The 20,592-nt window shown below is 44.6% G+C and overlaps 1 protein-coding gene across 1 annotated transcript in view; it reads left to right on the plus strand.

The window, feature by feature from the left end:
- Positions 1-20,592, plus strand: part of MAD1L1 (mitotic arrest deficient 1 like 1) — a 575,141-nt gene that overhangs the window by 279,142 nt on the left and 275,407 nt on the right. Inside the window, exon 13 of the mRNA XM_029056371.1 lies at positions 8,306-8,362. Within this exon, the coding sequence (XP_028912204.1) occupies positions 8,306-8,362 (57 nt within the window). The remainder of the gene's footprint in view (positions 1-8,305; positions 8,363-20,592) is intronic.

Consider the following 20,592-nt stretch of genomic DNA (forward strand, 5'->3'; position numbering starts at 1 on the left):
AGTGCTTACTATATGCCTGACACTGTACTAAATACTAGGGTAGCTACAGGATCAGGTTGGACACAGTCTGTGTCCCACATGGGACTCACAGTCTTAATCCCCATTTTACAGCTGAAGTAACTCAGATACAGAGAAGTTAAGTGACTCGCCCATAGTCACACAGCAGACAAGTGGCGGAACTGGGAATAGACCCTAGGTCTTCTGATTCCCAGGCTCATGCTCTTTCCACTAGATCATCCTGCTTCTTGGTTGAGACCAAGAGCTCTGGTGGTCAATTTGGAAAAGAATTCCCATTTTATTTTTGCACTCCCAGACCTGGCCTCCGTTCCCACAGGCATGTGTGCACAGCATCGAATTCAAGAAGCAGCGTGGCTCAGTGGAAAGAGCACGGACTTTGGAGTCAGGGCTCATGAGTTCGAATCCCAGCTCTGCCACTTGTCGGCTGTGTGACTGTGGGCAAGTCACTTAACTTCTCTGTGCCTCAGTTCCCTCATCTGTAAAATGGGGATTAAGACTGTGAGCCTCACGTGGGACAACCTGATTCCCTTATGTCTACCCCAGCGCTTAGAACAGTGCTCGGCACATAGTAAGCGCTTAACAAATACCAACATTATTATTATTATTATTAAGAATGGAATGCAGGATTGGAGGAGAGGAGGAAAGAGATACCCTTTCCTCCCATCCCAAAGAGGCGCTGTAAAAGCAACAAGGCAAAGTGGATGGAGCACAGGCCTGAGAGTCAGAAGGTCATGGGTTCTAATCATGGGCCTGCCACTTTTCTGCTGTGTGACCTTGGGTGAGTCACTTAACTTCTCTCTCTTATCTGCTGCGTGACTTTGGGTGAATTGCTTAACTTCTCAGTGCCTCAGTTACGTCATCTGTAAAATGGGGATTGAGACTGTGAAGGCCCACGTGGAATAGGGGCAGTGGCCAATCCAATTTTCTTGTATCCACTTCGGTGCAAAATACAGTGCCTGGTACATAGTAAGCACTTAGCAAATGCCATAATAATAATTATTATTACCCTCTGTGTAGCCTCATTGCATCTCTGTGAGTCAGTCTGGGGCTACTTTTGACCCAGAGCAGCGTAGAGTGGATGGATAAGGCCAAGCTCAGTATTTTCCTCAGAGGAAATATTCCTAGAAGTCCCACTCTCCCTTGGTAGGCAGTCAGTTCATTTCCTGGCAAGTTGTCCCAAGCATCTGTGAGGAATAAATCTCTGCAAAGAAAGTTTTATATTCTGAACTCTTAGCAGGCAATGGGAACTACATTTTGGGTGTAAGAGTCCCAAACAAAGTGCTAATGGGGAGACTGTAAATGGGCTATTAACACTTATCTTTCTCTGTGGAGAATTGTTTTTTCTGGATAGTTTACAAGAGTGAGGTGATAGACTTCTGTCTCCTCAAGCCCTGCCAAAGGCCAACTTGTGAAGAGGCATATGAAGAGCTGTCCCTTACCTTCAGTTTCAGGGTGAAAATATCTTTGGCCTATACTATTTCTTGGAAAGTTTTGGTCTTGGAAAACCAGAAAGGAGCATTCATGAAATGTGGGAAATTTCCCAGAAAGGGCCCTCCGTGAGAGCAATAATGAATATTTTCTTGGCCCTGGTGAACTCCCTTGTTGTTTTGTTGTTTTTAAAAAAAACCACAGGTGAATGAAAATTCTTCCCACAGGATCTGATGAACGTAAAAAGTCTGTTACACACAGGAAATTATTTGGGCCAAAAATAACAGCAGGCTTAAGAGATCTTTGCTAAATGCCTGTATTAAATGTCCATAATGAGTTACTGGAAGGAAGAGGATGATGAGAGAAAAGTTAGGCAAGTTAGATCAATCCATCACATTTATTGAGCACTTACTAGGGCATTTCCTAACTACTAGAATGGAGGTCAAAGACGATGGCTTAGAGGAAAGAGCATGGGCTTGGGAGTCAGAGGAAGTGGGTTCTAATTCCGACTCCACCACTTGTCTGCTGTATGACCTTAGGCAAGTCGCTTAACTTCTCTGGGCCTCAGTTACCTCATTTGTAAAATGGGGATTAAAGACTGTGAGCCCCACGTGGGATGACCTGATTACCTTGAATCTATCCCAGCGCTTAGCACAGTAGTAAGCACTATTTATAATAGCTTAGTACAAAGTAAGGAGCGTGGCTGTTTATTTGTTTATTGCTATTGTTCTTGTCTGTCCGTCTCCCCCCGATTAGACTGTAAGCCCATCAAAGGGCAGGGACTGTCTCTATCTGTTACCGATTTGTACATTCCAAGCGCTTAGTACAGTGCTCTGCACATAGTAAGCGCTCAATAAATACTATTGAATGAATGAAAAGAGCACGGGCTTGGGAGCCAGAGGTCATGAGTTCGAATCCCACCTCTGCCACTTGTCAGCTGTGTGACTGTGGGCAAGTCACTTCACTTCTCTGGGCCTCAGTTACCCCATCTGTAAAATGGGGATTAACTGTGAGCCTCATGTGGGACAACCTGATTACCCTGTATCTACCCCAGCGCTTAGAACAGTGCTCTGCACATAGTAAGTGCTTAACAAATACCAACATTATTATTATTATTAAGAAATATCATTATTATTATCATTATTACCATTGCATGGTTCTTCAGTAGTATTTATGGAACACCGTTCAATGCACAGGCCTATAGTAAGCACGTGGGACGGTACAAGAGAACCTAGATTATAAGGTCCCTGAAGGCAGGGATCGTGTCTACTAACTCTATTTTACTCTTCCAAATGTTTATCACAGTACTCAGCCCAGAGTAGGAGCTCAATAAATACTATTGATTTAGTAAAACACACTTTCGCTGCCCTCAAGGAGCTTACGGCAACCAAGTTTCCTTAAATTTCCCGTGACCGTGGCCAGAAACAGAACATAGGACTGGAGAAATCAGTGGTCTAATCCAGTACTGCTATTTCTTTTATTCTCTTTAGGACTGCCAGCAGGGCTTAGCCTCTAACAGAATGATACCGTGTCACAGAATTTCTGGAATGAGCCCCTGTGGTAAAGAACACTCAAATTAGTTAATCCTATGTGACAACAGTCTGCCTGATGAGATATGGCCCTCTTCTCAGAGTTGGTATCTCTGTTCCTTTGAGTGGCTTCATTTTGTCCTGATGTCTGAATATTCATGTACAGGGCAACCCCTTATCATCATAGGCTTCACCTGGTCATGCTGGAAGGGATTTCTGCTCGTTCGATACAGCCTGTGAAAATAAAATAGTACCGTGATTGAATTTTCCTGCTGTTGAATCAGGAGGGTGCAGATTCAAAACCTCTTCATGCAGCAATGAGCCCCCTAGACCGGTTTGAGTCCTCTTTTCTGCCCAATGTGCTTATTCTGTTGTAGTCCACTCCAGAGAAAGCTATTTCTGCATCTTAAGAGAATCTTTTGGAAATGTGCTTGCCGAAAAGACACTTCATATTATTTCTCTGTTTGGTTTTTCTCTGCTCTTGTATTCTGTGCTAATTCTCCTTGGTTAAATATTTGTGCAAAATTTGCTCTCAGATGTCAGTGGATTTACACTTAGGCTTTTGGTTCTCCTGCGTCAAATCTTGCAGTAATGTTATTTTCGTGTGCGCTCAAGCTCTCTCTCCCTCTCCTTTTCTCTGAATGGTACAAGCCTCTCCAATAGTATTTAATGAGTGTGTTTTATTTCTTCGTCTTACATCCCAGGTCTCCGTTAAAATCACATTCATCCAACTGGAGCTTGCAGCACTATAATCACATGCCATCATATAATCACATGCTGCTGAGAAGCAGCCTGTCTTAGTGGAAAGAGCTCAGGCTTGGGAGTCAGAGGTCGTGGGTTCTAATCCCACTTCTGCCACCTGTCAGCTGTGTAACTTTGGGCAAGTCACTTCACTTCTCTGGGCCTCAGTTCCCTCATCTGTAAAATGGAGATGAAGCCTGGGAACCCCATAAGGGACACCCTGATTACCTTGTATCTATCTCAGCACTTAGAACAGTGTTGGACACATAGTAAGGCGCTTAACAAAGACCATCATCATTATTATCATTATTATTATCATCATCATTACAGGGCCTTATGAGTCAGAGTCTGCACTTTGCTTGGTGTTTCTGCCAAGACTGGAGACCAAGACAAGAAAGACAATGTGTAATTACAGGGTTTCTTGGAGTGGTTGAGCTCCAGATTTTCTATTAACATTTCAGCCTCTGATTTTTTCTGTCAGTTTTGGGGTTTAGTGAGATTGTATTTTATAGCAAATAGATTTCATTTTATTGTTCGACATGCCCAGCAGTTCCCCTTTACTTTCAGTTACATTGTTTATAAAGTCCAGCTTATAAAGTGCAGGAGACGTAGCTGGGAGATTTCAATGACAATTCATGTTTATCATGATAAGTATTATCTTTCATGGAAAATGAAAGGGAATTTGTGGGTGAGGGAACATTTAACTTTATAAGAATGCTTTCTCATCACTTATTGAGATTGTTCTTTTCAAGTTGGGATCCCACATTTTAGGAACTAGACCTCGTCGTCCTCATCCCTTTGTCCCCCAGGTAAATTCCAATAGGGAGGTTCTAGGGGACAAGCCTCCTCTGATAGGACAGGAGGGGTAAATCTGGAGAATGATCTCGCCCCACATTATTTTCCTGAAGAGGGAAAGCAATCAAATGTGGTTGAAATGAGTCAATCAATCAATGGCATTTATTGAACATTTATTGAGTTGGTAGACATGTTTTCTGCCCACCGGGAGCTTCCAGTCTAAAGGGACAGACATTAAAATAAATTACAGATGTGTATATAATTGTTGTTGAACTGAGGGTGGGGTGAATATCAAGTGCACAGGCGATGCAGAAGGGAGAGGGAATGAGGCCTCATAGTCAGGAAAGGCCTCTTGGAGGAGATATAATCTTAATAAAGATTTGAAGTTGCCAGGGAGTGGTGGTCTATCCTATATGAAGAAGGAGGGAGTTCCAGGCTGGGGGAGAACATGGGCAAGGAGTCGGTAGTGAGAGAGAAGAGATCGAGGTACAGAGAGTGGTTTGGAGTTGGAGGAGTCAAGATTGCAGATTGGGTGGTAATAAGAAATTATTGAGGTAAGATAAAGGGCCAAGCTGATTGAGGTAAAGAGTTTCCGTTTGATGCAGAAGGCAACCATTCAAAGTTTTTGAGGAGTTGGGAGACATGGAGTGAACAATTTCTGTAGAAAAATGATCCAGGCAACAGAGTGAAATAAGGACTGGAATCGGGTGAGGCACGAGGCAGGGAGGGCAGCAAGGAGGCTGATACAATAAGCAAGGAAGGATAGAAGTACTTGGAATAATGCAGTAGGAGTTTGAATGGAGAGGAAAGAGTGGATTTTAGTGATATAATGGTAGAATTGACAGGATTTGGTATTCGATTGAGAATGTAGGTTGAATGAGAAAGATATGAGTCAGGGATAATGCCAAAGTTAGCGACTTGTAAAACTGGGAGGGTAGTGGGGCTTTCTATAGTGATGGGAAAGTCAGGGGAAGGACAGGATTTGGTGGGAAGGTGAGAATGAAGATGAGTTCGGTTTGGACGTGTTAAGTTGGAGGTGACGGCAGGACATCCAAGAGATGTCTTGAAGGCAGGAGGAAATGTGGAACTGTAGAGAGGGAGAGAGGTCAGGGCTGGACGTGTAGATTTGGGAATCACACACTTAGAGGTGGTAGTTGAAGTCATGGGTGCGAATGAGTTCTCCAAGGGAGTGGGTGTGGATGGAGAATCGAAGGGGACCCAGGACTGAGCTTTGAGAGAGACAGACATTTAGTGGGTGGGTGGCAGAGCAGGAGTCTGTAAAAACATGGAGGAGTGATAGAGAGAGATAGGAAGAGAACCGGGAGAGCACAGTGTCAGTGAAGCCAAGGTTGGCTTCATTCATTCCTTCATTCATTAGTATTTATTGAGCCCTTACTTTGTGCAGAGCACTGAACTAAATTCTTGGAATGTAAAATTCGGCAACAGAGACAACCCCTGCCCATTGACGGGCTAACAATCTAATCGGGGGAGACAGACAGACAAAAACAATAGCAATAAATAGAACCGAGGGGATGTACATCTCATTAACAAAATAAATAGGGTAATAAAATTATATACAAATGAGCGGACAAGCACAGTGCTGAGGGGAGGAGAAGGGAAGCTCAGTCTGGGAAGGCCTTTTGGAGGAGGTGAGCTCTCAGTAGGGCTTTGAAGGGGGAAGAGAGTTAGTTTGGCGGAAGTGAGGAGGGAGGGCATTCCAGGACAGCGGGAGTACGTGGGCCGGGGTCGACGGCGGGATAGACGAGAATGGGGGACGGTGAGGAAGTGGGCGGCAGAGGAGCGGAGCCTACGGGGTGGGCAGTAGAAAGAGAGAAGGGAGGAGAGGTAGGAGGGGGCAAGGTGATGGAGAGCTTTGAAGCCTAGAGCGAGAAGTTTTTGTTTCGTGCGGAGGTTGATGGGCAACCACTGGAGGTTTTTAAGAAGTGGAGTGACATGCCCAGAGCATTTCTGCAGGAAGATGAGCCGGGCAGCGGAGTGAAGAATAGACTGGAGCGGGGGGAGGGAGGAGGAAGGGAGATCAGAAAGAAGGCTAACAATAATCCAGCTGGGATATTATGAGATCCTGTACCAATAAGATAGCCAGTAAGATAGTTAGATGTACCAGTAAGATAGTTGGATAAGGAAAAGCGTGTGGTCCACAACGTTGAAGGCAGAGGAGAGGTTGAGGAGGATTAGGATGGAGTAGAGACCATTGGATTTGGTGAGGCGATCATTTGTGAGGGTGGTTTCTGTGGAGTGAAGGGGTACAAAAGCCAGATTGGAGGGGATCCAGAAGAGAAATGAAAGAAAGGAATTTGAGACCGCAGGTGTAGACAACTCGCTCAAGGAGTTTGGAAAGGTATGGTAAGAGGGAGGTGCGGTGATAACTGGAGGGAGCTGCGGGGTCAAAGGAAGGTTGTTTTAGGATGGGGAGACACGTTCATGCTTTGCACATAGTAAGTGCTCAATAAATACGATTGAATGAATGAAAGAGCATGTTTGGAAGCTGTGGGGGCGAAGCCACTGAAGAGTGAACAGTTGAAGATGGCAGACAGGGAGGGAAGAAAGGAGGGGGCAAGTGTTTTGATATGGTGCGAAGGGATGGGGTCGGATGTGCAGGTGGAGGGGGTGGATTTTGAAAGAAGGCAGGAGATGGCCTCTTGAGATACTGCTGGGAAAGATGGGAGTTTTGAAGAAGGGGCAGGAGGAGAGAGGGACTGGATAGAAGCAGGGGAGATTTTAGGGAGAGCACACCTGATGATTTCAACTTTCTCAACAACGTAGGTGGCCAGGTCATTAAAGGCAAGAGAAAGAGGAGGCAGAGGGACAGGGGGTTTGAGGAGGTAGTTAGACATCTGGAACAACAGGCCAGGGGAATTTGTTTGAGTGTCAGTAAGGATGGAAATATCCCAGGGATGAAGGTAGTCATATCCTAGATATCTTCATTTAACTGTGCTCCAGCAAGAACGTGAGTGGGATGAGATAGGGTGAGTATTGGTGTGTCAGTTCTCAGAAGGTGATCTGATGTTCATGGAGATTTCACCCTCTGCTTTGCTCCATCGTCGCCTTGTGATGGTCTTGACTACTGCTTAAATTGGTCCCGATGTAGCATCTGGTTTAGCGGGTAACCACAGCCCACCTTGGGCCAATAGAGGTCAGGTTGGAACTTTGCTAATGAAAGAATGGTATTCATTGAGTGCTTACTGTTTGCAGAGTACTACTAGACATCACCCCTGCCCACAAGAAGCTATCAGAGAAAGCGGTACAGCTCCCTGCCAGTGGTCATAACTCTAATGGCACAGCCTCCTCTGATCCAAATTTGGGCTGAGCAAATTGGCATCTTCTCATTTTATTTACAAATTGGTTTGGTTTGGTGTGCAATTGAACATTGATGATGTAACAGTGAGTGAATGTCATGGCATGATTATCTGATGCTCGCTTAGGATTTTGGATCAATATTAAGGCACATTAAAGAACTTCTGATCACTGTGAAGGTGACTTTTTTTCCCCTCTCTTCCCCTTACCCTCATCCCTTGCACATTATAAAGAAAACAATTTCGGGACTCCTTTAGACTTTATAATGCTATTCATAATCCACCAGTCCTTTTTGCAACTGTTCCCTGCATTGTTTACATGTGTATGATCGCTTACATGGTCTACACTTCTCATAATAAACAAACTGAAGGCTCAGGGCAGTAGTAGTAGATCATAGACCATTTCGAGAAAAGCATGCAGAAACTAACTTACACTCATTCTGTTTCTTCCCCACCGTCCTTCTCTTTCTTGTCATGAAGGTCCAGCTCTCTCAAGCCCTGCAAGAAGTGGGAAATCAGAAACAAAGGGCTGATGTGGTAAGTGTTCATTTCTTTTGGCTTCTTCACGTGAACTATGGTGGGAAAGGGGAAAGGAAGATGAGGGGGTCCGGCTGTGACTCCATCCAGTATCTCTCACTTGCACTCCTGATCACAAACCTGGAGAGCAAACGTCCCACTAAGCATGTCGGGGTCCTCGTGCCATATCAGTCTCCTTTCCTCCTTGACACAAACCCAGTTCTCCAGCAAGGTGATCAGTGTGGCTTAGTGGAAAGAGCCCGGGCTTGTGAGCCAGAGGACGTGGCTTTTAATCCTGACTCTGCCACTTGTCTGCTATGTGACCTTGGGCAAGTCACTTAACTTTTCTGTGCTTCAGTTACCTCATCTGTAAAATGGGGATTAAAAGTGTAAGCCCCATATGGGGCAACCTGATTATCCTTTATCTATCCCAGTGCTTAGAACAGTGCTTGCGATATAGTAAGTGCTTAACAAATACCCTAATTATTATTATGATCAAAGCTTCTCCATCCAAAGCCATTGTTCTTCCCATCTGGTGGCCTTCTGTTTGGAGGGGTTTTAGGAGAGCTGCATCTTTATTTCAAAATGCATTAGCTGTTTTTTTGAGCTTGCTGCAGCCTTAACGATAACCTGTAACATTAACAAGACTGCAGAGACGTGCAGATACCGTTAATGTTGGAGGTGGGCTTGGTATGGGCCCTCTGTTCCTCTTTCCAAAATGACCCCATGAAAATCTGGAAGCACTGACTTTTACGTTAAAGGTATTTTGAATTACTCCTTGTGGTTTATCTGAAGTGAATATCACTGGAATTTTCATCCCTTGGCACTTTTCACATTTGCAAGTGGATAGTATTAAATAACTACCTTGGGTGATATGCTCTGCTATTATACTCATGCCAGGAATGGGGAAAGCTCAAGGCAGTGGCCATTGGCGATAGCACTGATATTTCAACTCAGTTTCCAGACCTGGGCTACTCTAGTGGATGACTTCATCATCATCATTATCATCAGTGGTATTTTAGTGGTTACTGTGTGCAGAGCACTATACTAAGCCCTTGGGAGAGTACACTACAACAGAGTTGGTAGATATGTTCCCTGTCCATGAGCTTAGTTTGAAGAAGGAGCCACACATTAATATAAATAATCTCCATAGTAGGTTTTTGAGGAATCTCAAGTGGGGAGATGTCTAGTTGGCTTGGGAAAGCTTGGGAGGAAAAGGTTCCTTCAACCGTGCGGCATCTTTTTTGCCAAATCCTTGAGAAACCTAACATCAGGTTATGCCATTATCTGCTCCTTCCTCAAATGCTAGCCGGAATTGCAATGTGCCCAAGGGTCTGGGTTCCTATAATACAGACAGAGCCAAGAGGAATTACAAATAAATTTGTTCTGGTTCTGCAAGAATGCTGTGGAGATTGGTGGAAAACATTTTAGAAATCATCCCCATACCTGACCTTGAATCTGGAGTTCCTCCCATTTATCCTTCTCCAGCTCCTCAATTTAGCAGTGCTTTCTGATAGTCAGTGACCAAGATACCTGGCACTGAGCACCAAAAGAGAAGAAATACAAATTAAACTTGCCTTGCCCCTAGTTTTGATAGTGAAGGAGAAGGAAGTGCAGGAGAGGAAAGATTTAGAGCAGTAGGCAGTGTCCTGCCTTTTGTTAAGCATAAGAATTCAACAGAACCTCTGGAGTACCTTTTTGTAGCTCCAGTGACGACCAATCTGAGCTGTCAGTTCCATAACTCTGCCTCGATCCAGTGAGCATGGAGGGTTGAGAGATGGACCTTACTGGGGCATAATTTTGAGTCGAATGAGATAAATGTGTTGCTGTCCTTATGGCCTGTGTAATTCTCGCTCCTGCCATGCCTTGCCTCCCCCCCCCACCATTTTGTTGCTGTGATAAAATAACATCATCATTATTTCAAGTCATGCCCAAGTTCCATGGTTGCTCAACATGCTCTACTGCAAAGTTCCTTCAAAGTAGAAAGTGGACCTTGTTGGCTCTACCCTTTGGCAAAATGTGGTTTAGAGAGGTCTCCTCTCCCAAGTGCTTAGTTCAATGTTCTGCACACACTAAGCACTCAATAAATGCCACTGATTGGTTGATTGATACCTAGTAGCAGAACTGTGTGTGGAAGTTAGGCCTCTTCCTTCCCAGTCCCCTTCTGCTTCTTCAAGCCAGCCAGCATTGAACAGCTTTCCTTCAGGGCTAGTTAGATTTTTGCTATGAAGCCTTCTTTTTCCCCGTCCTTTCACCTTCACCAACTCTCGTTCGGTCCTTTGGCCTGCAGAGCCTCCTTGGGAACACCACAGCAGTTGGGATTCCAGTTCTTCCCTATCTAACAATAATATCTGTGGTACTTGTTAAGTACTTACTATGTGCCAAGTGCTGGAAGAGATACAGTATAAAAGATTGTACACAGTCCTGGCCCGCATAGATTCACAAAGTCAGAAGGAAGGAGAGATGAGTAATTTTATTTCCATTTTACAGATGAGGAAAGTGGGCACCAAAAAATCAGGTGTCTTGCCCAAAGTCATACAGCAGGCAAGTGGCCGAACTGGGATTAGAACCGAGGTCCTCTGTTTTCAGGCCTGTGCTTTTTCCTGTCTGTCTCTCTGGCTGCTCCTGATCATCTCTACCCTTCCCTTATTATGTCACTTGGGGCAAACTTTCCAGTCACTAATCCTATCTTTTTATCTGGTGGTATTTTTCTCATTTGGATTTTTGATTTGTTTCCCGGCCTCCCTTTCTCCCATTATTCATCTGTGATCTGTTCTTCATTACATTGATGCTAACCTGGTGTGGCTGAGAAGGTTTACAAGACTGCCTCTTCCTCTGGGTTCTGACAGTCGGGCATATTGCTTTTCACGGGTCCAGTCTTTGATTGGGCTTTCAGCGCAGCAATGAGGGAAACGGAACAAACACCTGTCAGGCCCAATCACACAGTCCAACGGGTCCCCGGTCCGCTTCTGAAAAGTGGGCACTGCCCAGGAAACCCCTCTGCCGCTCACTTTAAGGGTGTTAATGGCTCTCTGACACCTTCCTTCCTCCCCTCCCCCCAGGAGTGGAAATGAGCTGCTGAACTCTGGGGTCAGTAGTTTTACTGGACTTGACGTGACTCCCTGGTACATAGCCGCAGTGCTCAGCTTTATCCACTCACTCATTACCTGCTGCCTTGTGGAGCTAAGCCCTCAAAGGGGCTTCGACTCCTGGCCCAGGAGGGAGCCATCTCTTTCCAGGGAAGAAAATCGAACTGCTGGGTGGGAAGGCCCGGAGTCGAAGAACGATGGCGGCCTCATCATGTGCGGAGAGCCTTGACCTTGAGGTCATTGACCTAAGAATCCCATGGGACGCAGGGACTCCAACTGAGCCAGTAACCGAGGCTTGGCTTGCTCTGATAACTAGTGCCATCTATTCCAGTCTGTGAGTCAATTAGAATTTTGCTGCTAAAAGTCAGTTTACTGCTGGGGAAGGGAGAAAAAAAAACAAATTTAAAGTGCTTTAGCTAATTGCAGTCGACAAGACAAAGGCAGTTTGACTTTCCAGTATTAATTAGCAAACCCATACTAATTAGCTTGTATAAGCGGAATTCATGCTTCTTTCCTTAAACGCAATTAATATCACAACTGAAGATGTCTCTGGGCTTTGCTGCTGTATCATTAACATACTTCACCCTAATTAGATATGGCCAGTGTTGGCTGGAGAAATGAGTCGGTGATTACAACCATAAAAAATCCCCTAATATTTTATATCCTTCAGGGAGTGTGAATCGAGAACTTATTTTCTGATTTAAGAGAAATTACACCCATCGTGGCACTGTGTAATTAGAACGGTGCCGTTTCCCTTCTCCCTCTCCCCTTTAGTTATTTGTTTCTTTCCCTTCGCTGCTATCTCTGCGCCCTTCACATATCGGACCAGGTGAGTGGTTCCTTCGGGAAGGCCACGGAGATAACGGGCTCTAGAAGGTCTTTCAGAAGTGGTTGGAGGATTCAGTGACCCAGGAGAGATGGCAATTTACTTTTGATATTTGGAGGGATTTCTTATTCCTCATCATCATTATCCTTACTCTAAATGAATCATCAATCAAATGAGACGGGCCCATAGTAAGAACCTGTTAAGAGAAAAACCAAATGATGATGGTACATATTGGGGAAAATGGAGGGATACTGCAAGAATGGTTTTGGTTTACAAGTACTCGCCTAGTCCTTCCTGTTGCCTACCCAGCAGGAGATAAATGATCACATCACAGAGACATTGTCTTCACTGGGGGGGGAAATAACGCAGGTGTTGATTATAACCAAGTCTGTAAGGAAGGGATGGAGTAATTAACAAAAAAACTGAAAAACCCAGAAAGCTTTTCCTTTCCCCAAACTCCAGGGACTTCCCCTATGACTCCGGATGCTGCTGTTATCCCTACAGCGACCTGGATAAATTATTTAAATTGCTTCCACTTGGATTCTTAGCAGACAAGACTTAAAGATGTATTGCCCCACATTTTTGCTTTGGTGCTTCTAAAAGATCCACTGGGCATGCTTAGGTTAAGGTCCACATGATCCTTGCTGATTTGAAGACTCATTTCAGCAAGTATTTTTATGAACTATGTGACCACCCTTGTATTACCGTTATTATTGTTAATATTTTTATTCCCTTGAGTTTTCAAAGTACTTTGCTTGCAGCTCTGAGTGTTTTCATCCGTTGTTTTTCTTCCACCCTTTACGCTCTCCTTGCAAGAAAGGCAAGTGACAGATATTAACCTTCTCCACATATGGAGGCAGGAACATTTAGTGATTTTGCAGGTCACACAGGAGGTTCGGTGGAGCTGGTATTAAAACTTAAGTCTGAACTAAACTAACCCCCCAGCCCTCAGTTTGGTAGGCTATCTCACTGTCCCTTAGTTTATTGATTTTTTTCCAAACAGTGACGTAAGTTCAAAATAGAATTCTTAATCTTCCCACTCAAATGCTGCCCTCCCTCTGACTTTCCCCATCACTTTAGACAGCACCACCATCCTCTCAAGCCCCTAACTTTGACATTATCCTTGACCTATTTAGCCCCAGCCCACCCCCTGCCTCTGACTGGTATGCCCTCCCTCCTTCCTCAAATCCGTCAATTACTCGGCCCCCTTTCAAAGTTTTACTGAAGACACATCTCCTCCAAGAGGCCTTCCCAGACTAAGCCCCACCTTTGCTCATCTCCCACTCCCTTCTGCATTGCCCTGACTTGCTCCTTATGCTCTTTCCCTCTCCCAGCCCCACAGCACTTATGTACATATCTGTCATTTTATTTGTTTGTATTGATGTCTATCTCCTCTCCCAGGCTATAAGCTCGTTGTGGGCAAGGAATTTGTTTATTGTTGCATTGTATTCTCCCAAGCACTTAATACAATGCTCTGCACACAGTAAGCGCTCAATTAATATGATTGAATGAATATTCAATCTGTCAACAAATCCTGTAGGTTCAACCTTCACTGTATTGCTAAAATCCTCCCTTTCTTGTCCATCCAGACTCCTACCACAGTAATCCAAGCATTTATCTTATGCCGTCCTGATTACTACATCAGCCTCCTTGCTGATCTCCTGCCTGTTGTCTCTCCCCCTCGAATCCATACTTCACCCTGCTGTCTGGATCATTTTTCAAAAAAAACCAAACTTGTTCAGTCCATGTTTCCCTACTCTTCTAGAGCCTACATTGGTTGCCCATCCCATCCCTGCATAAAGCAGAAACTTCTTACAATTTGGCTTTAAAGCACTCAATCATTTTGCCCCCTCCTACTTTACCTAGCTGATTTCATTCTACAACACAGCTTACACACTTTGCTCCTCCAATGCCACTCTATTCACTGTACTTTGCTCTTGTCTATCTTTCCAACGACCCCTTGCTCATGTCCTTCCTCTGGCCTAGAGCTCCCTCCCTCTTCATAAATGAGAGACCACCACTCCTCCACACCTTCAGAGTACATTTCCTCCCAGTCTTCTTCCCCAACTGAGCCGTCATTTCTTCTCCTCCTACTCCCTTCTGCATCACTCTTGCACTTGAATTTCACCCTTTATTCACCCGACCCTCAGCTCCACAGCACTTGTGAGCATCCCCGTAATCCATTTATATAAATGTCTGTCTCTCCCCTCTAGAGCGTAAACTCACTGTGGGCAGGGACGTGCCTACCAACTCCTAGTACAGTGATCTGCACACAATAAGTGTTCAATCAATACAACTGAAAGCACATGCAGTAATAAGGAAGCATTTGCCATCTCTGATGACCTTCCCCTTCCAGAAGGATGTTGGGATGAGAGCACCTAGAATCTCCTCTACCAATCCTCACCACTTCAACATTGCATGGGTAATTACCCTGGCTTCCATACAGCTATAAAGCTAGAACAAGGGGCAGAAAACAGGAATTAGAAATAGCCCCTACTCCTCCTCTTTCTTTTGGAGTTGCTTAACAAGATATGTTCTTAAAGTGGCTAGAGATGTGGAAATCCTATGGGAAAATGAAAATAAAAAAACCCTCCAGAGAAATTTGCACAGCTTCTGGAATGAGACTGGTGAAATCTTCAGCAATTAATTAGAGCACCAGGTGGCTACAGTTATAAAGAAAAATCAGATTCCAATTCAGAGCCCTGGGGGATTGAATCAACTAGGGAGAGGAAACAGCACAAAAATGGCTTTTTGGGGTTTTGTTTTAGCATTTGATTTTAGCTTTCCCAGGGATTTTTTTTGTTTGTTTTAAACCACACATCTCCTGGAAAGAAGTGAGCACTGAGCCAGAACTGCAGCCTGAGTTTTTAAGGCCTATGTCAGCTGCTCTCCTTAGGTGTCTGACATGTCCAGTCCCAGGTGGATGGTGAAAGTCCAGCAAAGTCCAGACCACCAGCTGTCTTTCAAACAGAGGACAGCAGCATTCTTAGCCAGTGCTTAGAGATGCAAAAACTAAACCTGGGCTGAAAAGAGAAATGACAGATTGTGTTCCTCCGTAACTTGGTACTACTCCCACCCCATCTCCCCCCCATTCTTTTGAAGGTTGTCTGTTTACATTGTAGATTGCCTCCTCCCTAAACCCTCTGCCTAGCATTGCCTCTGTTGGAAATGGACAAGACTTGTTCTGACATATTAATGTCAGAATGTTAATGCCGTATTACTTATGTACAGACGAATTAATGTCTCTACCTCCCTCTAGACTGTAAGATTGTTGTGGGCAGGGAACATGTCTACCAAATCTGTGTGTTGTACTTTCCCAAGTGCGTAATGCAGTGCTCTGCACACAGTAAGCATTCAGTAAATATGATTGAGTGATCGACTGATTGATTCTGCATAATAGTTTTCTGTTTCTGGAATCTTCTACTCACTGAAGCCAGCTCTGTTGTTGACTCATCCCCCTCCCCCAGGTAGTTGCTCAACCATATCATCATCTCAGGCAGCTGGTCCGTTCTAGTGGTCCAAATCCCTTGTGACTATTTTGCTGATTTCCCAGCCAAGGCGATTTTACTTTGAAAATCTTTACATTGTCTAAGGTGTAGAGGAAAGAGTGTAAATGATTTTTTTTAAAGTTCCCTAACCATTAAGTGCCCCGTTGTACTGCATGAGCCTCCCTACTGATCGAATGGAAAAGAGAGTTTACAAGTGGGTGTGCGTTGGAGATCGAGGAGGGCGAGAATAACTAAGGGGCTAGGAGTCTACTTAACCAAAGAGTAGTCATTCCAGTGAACCACATAAAAGTCAAATGAAAAAGTTCCAGAAATCAGCATGAGTGGCTCTTTTAAAATCCTGTAAGAGCAATGAGGACTGTGACTGTTGAAGCAAGCATTTAGTCTCACCATAGCAATCAATACAATATTGTCAATAAAGAATGTGCAAAATGAACAGTAGGAGATAGATAAGAAAATAGCAAGGAGCCGTGTGACAGGGCCCAACCAGCAGAAGCAGGTGTTTGGAATCTTACTGCCAAGCACCTGGAGCTAGGCCATGCAAAGCCAATACCGTGCATTTAATCACCCTTTACAGAAGCTGATTGTACCTCCCACTTTCACATCCTTATTTTCTCCATCCCTACCTCCGCCTTCCCCATCATTCTAGAAATTCTGCACAATTACGTCGTTGTAAATACCTTTAATAATGGCTGAGTCCCTAGCTGTATGCTGCATAGAAAACCCAATAAATCCTTAGCTGTCGTCAGTGGAGCGGTACGTATCACAATATATTAAGTTGTCCACCAGCAAAATGTCATTTTTCTCACCCCGTGGTCTGGTGCTAAAGGGCAGTGACTAATGGACGGCTGGTATAGGATTGCCGTGTTTTCCGAAAAATGCACAACCCGTATTGGAAATGGTGGTTGTAATACTGAGTCCTTTACTATTCCTCAGGTGCCTGTGGTGGAATGTTCTAGCTTATACCATAAGACAGGATACCAAATTTGAGAATGTGTTTGGGCAGCTGGTAAGCACTCATTCTCCCCAGATGCGTGTGTGGTACCCCCAGATTACAGTGGCCCTGTTGCTACACAGCTAATGAAGACTCAGGAAAATATTGCCACCAACAATAAAATTTGCCTCAGGGTTATAAAAGAAAAGATGTGTGCAGAGTCTGAATTAATGGAGACTGGCAGTGAGATAATTTAACATCTTTTAAAATAATCTTTTGTTTTTGTGGTGAAGGGCCATGCGCTTTGGTCAATTATCACTACACCTTTTGGCACTGGGGGCAAGCTCCTCCAGTGTTGTCTATCCTTGTCAGGGAGGAAGCCCCCTTCTTAGTGGAATAGTGGGCTGTAAATATCCTCCACCCAGACCCAAGCAAGTTTCTCAGAGTCCCAAAATCCAGGCTTGTAGCTCCCTATCGTCAGTTTCTCAGTCTCCCCCCAACCCCAGATGTCTGATTTCCTGAGGTTTGGCAGCGGGACTTCCAGTTTCTTTTTTCTTAGGCCTCTGGCCCATGAATCCAAAGGTGTTGACCACAGGATAAGTGACCCTGTATCCTGTAAACTGGTGGCAGTTCCATGTGCATGTTGGACCTCTGCTCTGCATCGGTAGCCCTGCTCCTGCTTGCCTTCTGCCCTGCAACCTCACACTGACTGATCACTTTAGTCTAATCAATGATATTTATTGAGCACCTACTAAGTGCAGAGCAGTGTACTCAGCGCTTGGGAGAATTCACTAAAACAGAGTTGATAGACATGTTACATTCCTGCAATGAGCTTACAGTCTAGATGGGGAGACAGATGTGAGTAGAAATAAATAATTTATAGTTTATAATTTATAGATATGTACACGTACATAGGTTCTCTGGTGTTAAGGGTGGTCAAAGATCACAGATCCAAGAGCATAGGTGATGCAGAAGGAAGAGGGCATAAGGGAAAAGAGGGCTTAATTGGGGAAGGCCTTGGAGGAGATGTGCCCTTAATAATACTTTATAGGTGGAGAGATCAGTGGCTTTTCGTATATACAGGGTTAGGTAGTTCTAGGTTATGGGGAGGACAAGGAAAAAGGGTCAGCAACGCAATAGACAAGATCAGGGCACATTGAGTAAGCTGGTGTTAGAGGAGTGAACTGTGTGGGCTGGGCGTTAGGAGGAGGTCAGTGAGGTGAGGTGGGAGAGGGCGAGCTGAGTGCTTTGAAGCTGATGGTATGGAGTTTCTGTTTGATGTGAAAGTTGATGGGCAGTCACTGGAGGTTCTTGGCAAGCGGGGCGACATAGACTGAACACCTTTTTAGAATAGCGATCTGTGAAAGCAGAGTGAAGTATGGACTAAATTAGGGAGGATCAGGAGGCAGGGAGGTCCACAAGGAGGCTGATGCAGTAGTCCAGGAGGGAGATCAGTGCTTGGACTTACTCCTCTTTTGCCATCTCCCCCTGCCTGTCTGTCTTACTCCATGACAGTTCCCTCTCTCTCACTCACCTTGAGAAAGCTCCCTCCCCACCCTCCCCCGCCAAGTGGCAGTACTTACAAAAGAAGTCATGGGCTCAGTATCCTTGGGTGCCCTGGTCTCCGTCAGCCACAGCTGGGCTGCTGCCAGCACAGCCCACAGTGCTGCCCATCGGATCCACTTTTGCTGCTCTCAGGCTCAAGGCAACATTCTTCATCCTGCATTCTGTTACTGCCAGAACAGGAGAATACCCTCCCTTAATATTTCAGTTTGGGGAAATCTAGTGCATCACATGATAGTCCTAGTCTCCTTTTCCTTGGGGAGGAAGATTCTCATTGGCATGGTGTCTGAGCTGGAAAGGGCAGGTAGCTCTCTGAAATTGAATACTTCCCTGCATATGCCATTCTTGACAGTGAAGCAGAGGGGTTCTGGGAGGTTTGTGATTTAGCTGATAGCTGGATAACTTCTTGAATCCAATCTATGCTCTCATTTCTCCTGCCCCTTTGCTGCTGCTTTCCCTAAATTGAAGGCCATTTAGTGGTCCTCGTCTTTCTAGACTAGTTTTTGACACCTTCTTGAGCTCCTGCCTCCTTCTTTACACACTCCGTAGTTTCTGATTCTATTTCTTCTATTTCCCCAGCCTCTCTCAGCCTAAAAAGTGCCTTGGTCCTTATGAGTGCTCAGTAATCTCTTGTTGACTGGCCCCTGGTTCTCCTTAGCCTCTTATCTAGTGTTCATGGTTGTCTTAAAGACTTGGTCCAGGAATATTCTCACTATTGGTTAGACTTTCTCCCCGATAGCTGATAGCTAAGTTACTCACTTAGCTATCAGAGGCTCACAGGGGTCATGATGAAGCCAGGTTTTAAGGCTCTGGTCTCTTGAGGTAAAAATTTAGTGGCGAGAATAAATGCCTTGTTGCAACAAACATACTTCCTTTGGGGTTTTTTTCCTAGTGATATCAACTCTATTCAGCATAGTGTTTGTTTGAAAGGAAGGTGAGAAAATGTTCTGGATTAAGTATTGTCAACGGGAAACTGGGGTCTTTTCCATCCTTAGTGTGTTCTTCTCAGGCTAACGCTGGTTTTGCTCCACTCTGAGGAAGTGGGTGGCAGCCCTCTGGCCCCAGGATTTCCCAGACACCTTGAGACGGTACGTGCTCTGCTTACCACATCACCCTTTCACGAAAATGCATGTCTCCCTAGGTAGGAGGACCTAATTTAATAATATAGCACCCCCACACCCACCCCATCCTGTTGGTTTACAAAAACCTTTTCCAGTGCTCTGCCCTAACATTCCTTTGTTCTTGATTGTTCCAAATGGCAATGCAGCCAGAATGGAACGAATTGCCCACTCTTGCTTCGCAGTTCCTTGGGCACTGCATTACACCAAATTAATGAGAGAAGGTGCTGTCTCATAATAATAATTGTGGTATTGGTTAAGCACTTACTCTATGCCAAGCATTGTACTAAGTGGTGCAGTCAATGCAAGATCATCAGGTCCCACATTACCTAGTGCTCACAGTCTGGAGGGAGAATAGGTATTGAATCCCCATATTGCAGATGAGGGACCTGAGGCACAGAAAAGTTAAGTGACTCACTGAAGGTCACACAGCAAACAATTGGTGGAGCCGAGATTAGAACCCAGCACATCTGACTCCTGGGCTCGTCCTCTTTCAACTAGGCAATGCTGAGTCCCAATGTAATCAAGCTACTCTCACTGTTTTCAGTGTTGGGACTGTTTCCATCTAGGTTTTAAGAAGGCCTGACTCTGAAATCTGACAATAGCCTTTCATGGGATTCCGGGAATGACTGAACATTGTAGGATCCCACAGATGACTGAGAGAGGGTTGGCTGATCATTTAAACTTGGTTTTATGGAACTTTTTCATCTGTTCAATTGCAGTGATGCCCAGCCATCTGAAGTTCTTTACTTTAAAGTAGTCCTGCTATTTTGTTTTGTTGTCCAATATCCATATCCCAGTGGGTATCAAATAAATTTAATAGGCTGGGGATACAGACCTTCAACATGGGCAACCTTGAGGGGGAGATAGTGATAAGATGGTTCTCAACAAGATGCTAAGAAAGCAAACCTAACACTTAAGTCTAAACACTTTTAAAGACTGCTTTTCACAAAGAAGAGTTCATCATCAGAGTCACCCACCAATCTAACACCAGACTCCATGCAGTAGGAGGTTGAGAATAGATTTTTCATGGTTAGACTTCAGCTTCCTATACTAGGCAAGAAGTGGTTTATTGAGTTGTGTGTCTTTATGTGCTCTGGTAACAGGTGAGGTTTATGATACTTCCATATCATGCACTATCATTTCTTATGATCATCTCATCTTGTCTTGTTGAATCCTTCTTTTTCCCTCTAGAGGTTGCATTGGTTTGAATTG

Source organism: Ornithorhynchus anatinus, chromosome 2, assembly GCF_004115215.2.
Source record: "Ornithorhynchus anatinus isolate Pmale09 chromosome 2, mOrnAna1.pri.v4, whole genome shotgun sequence".
Taxonomy (NCBI): domain Eukaryota; kingdom Metazoa; phylum Chordata; class Mammalia; order Monotremata; family Ornithorhynchidae; genus Ornithorhynchus; species Ornithorhynchus anatinus.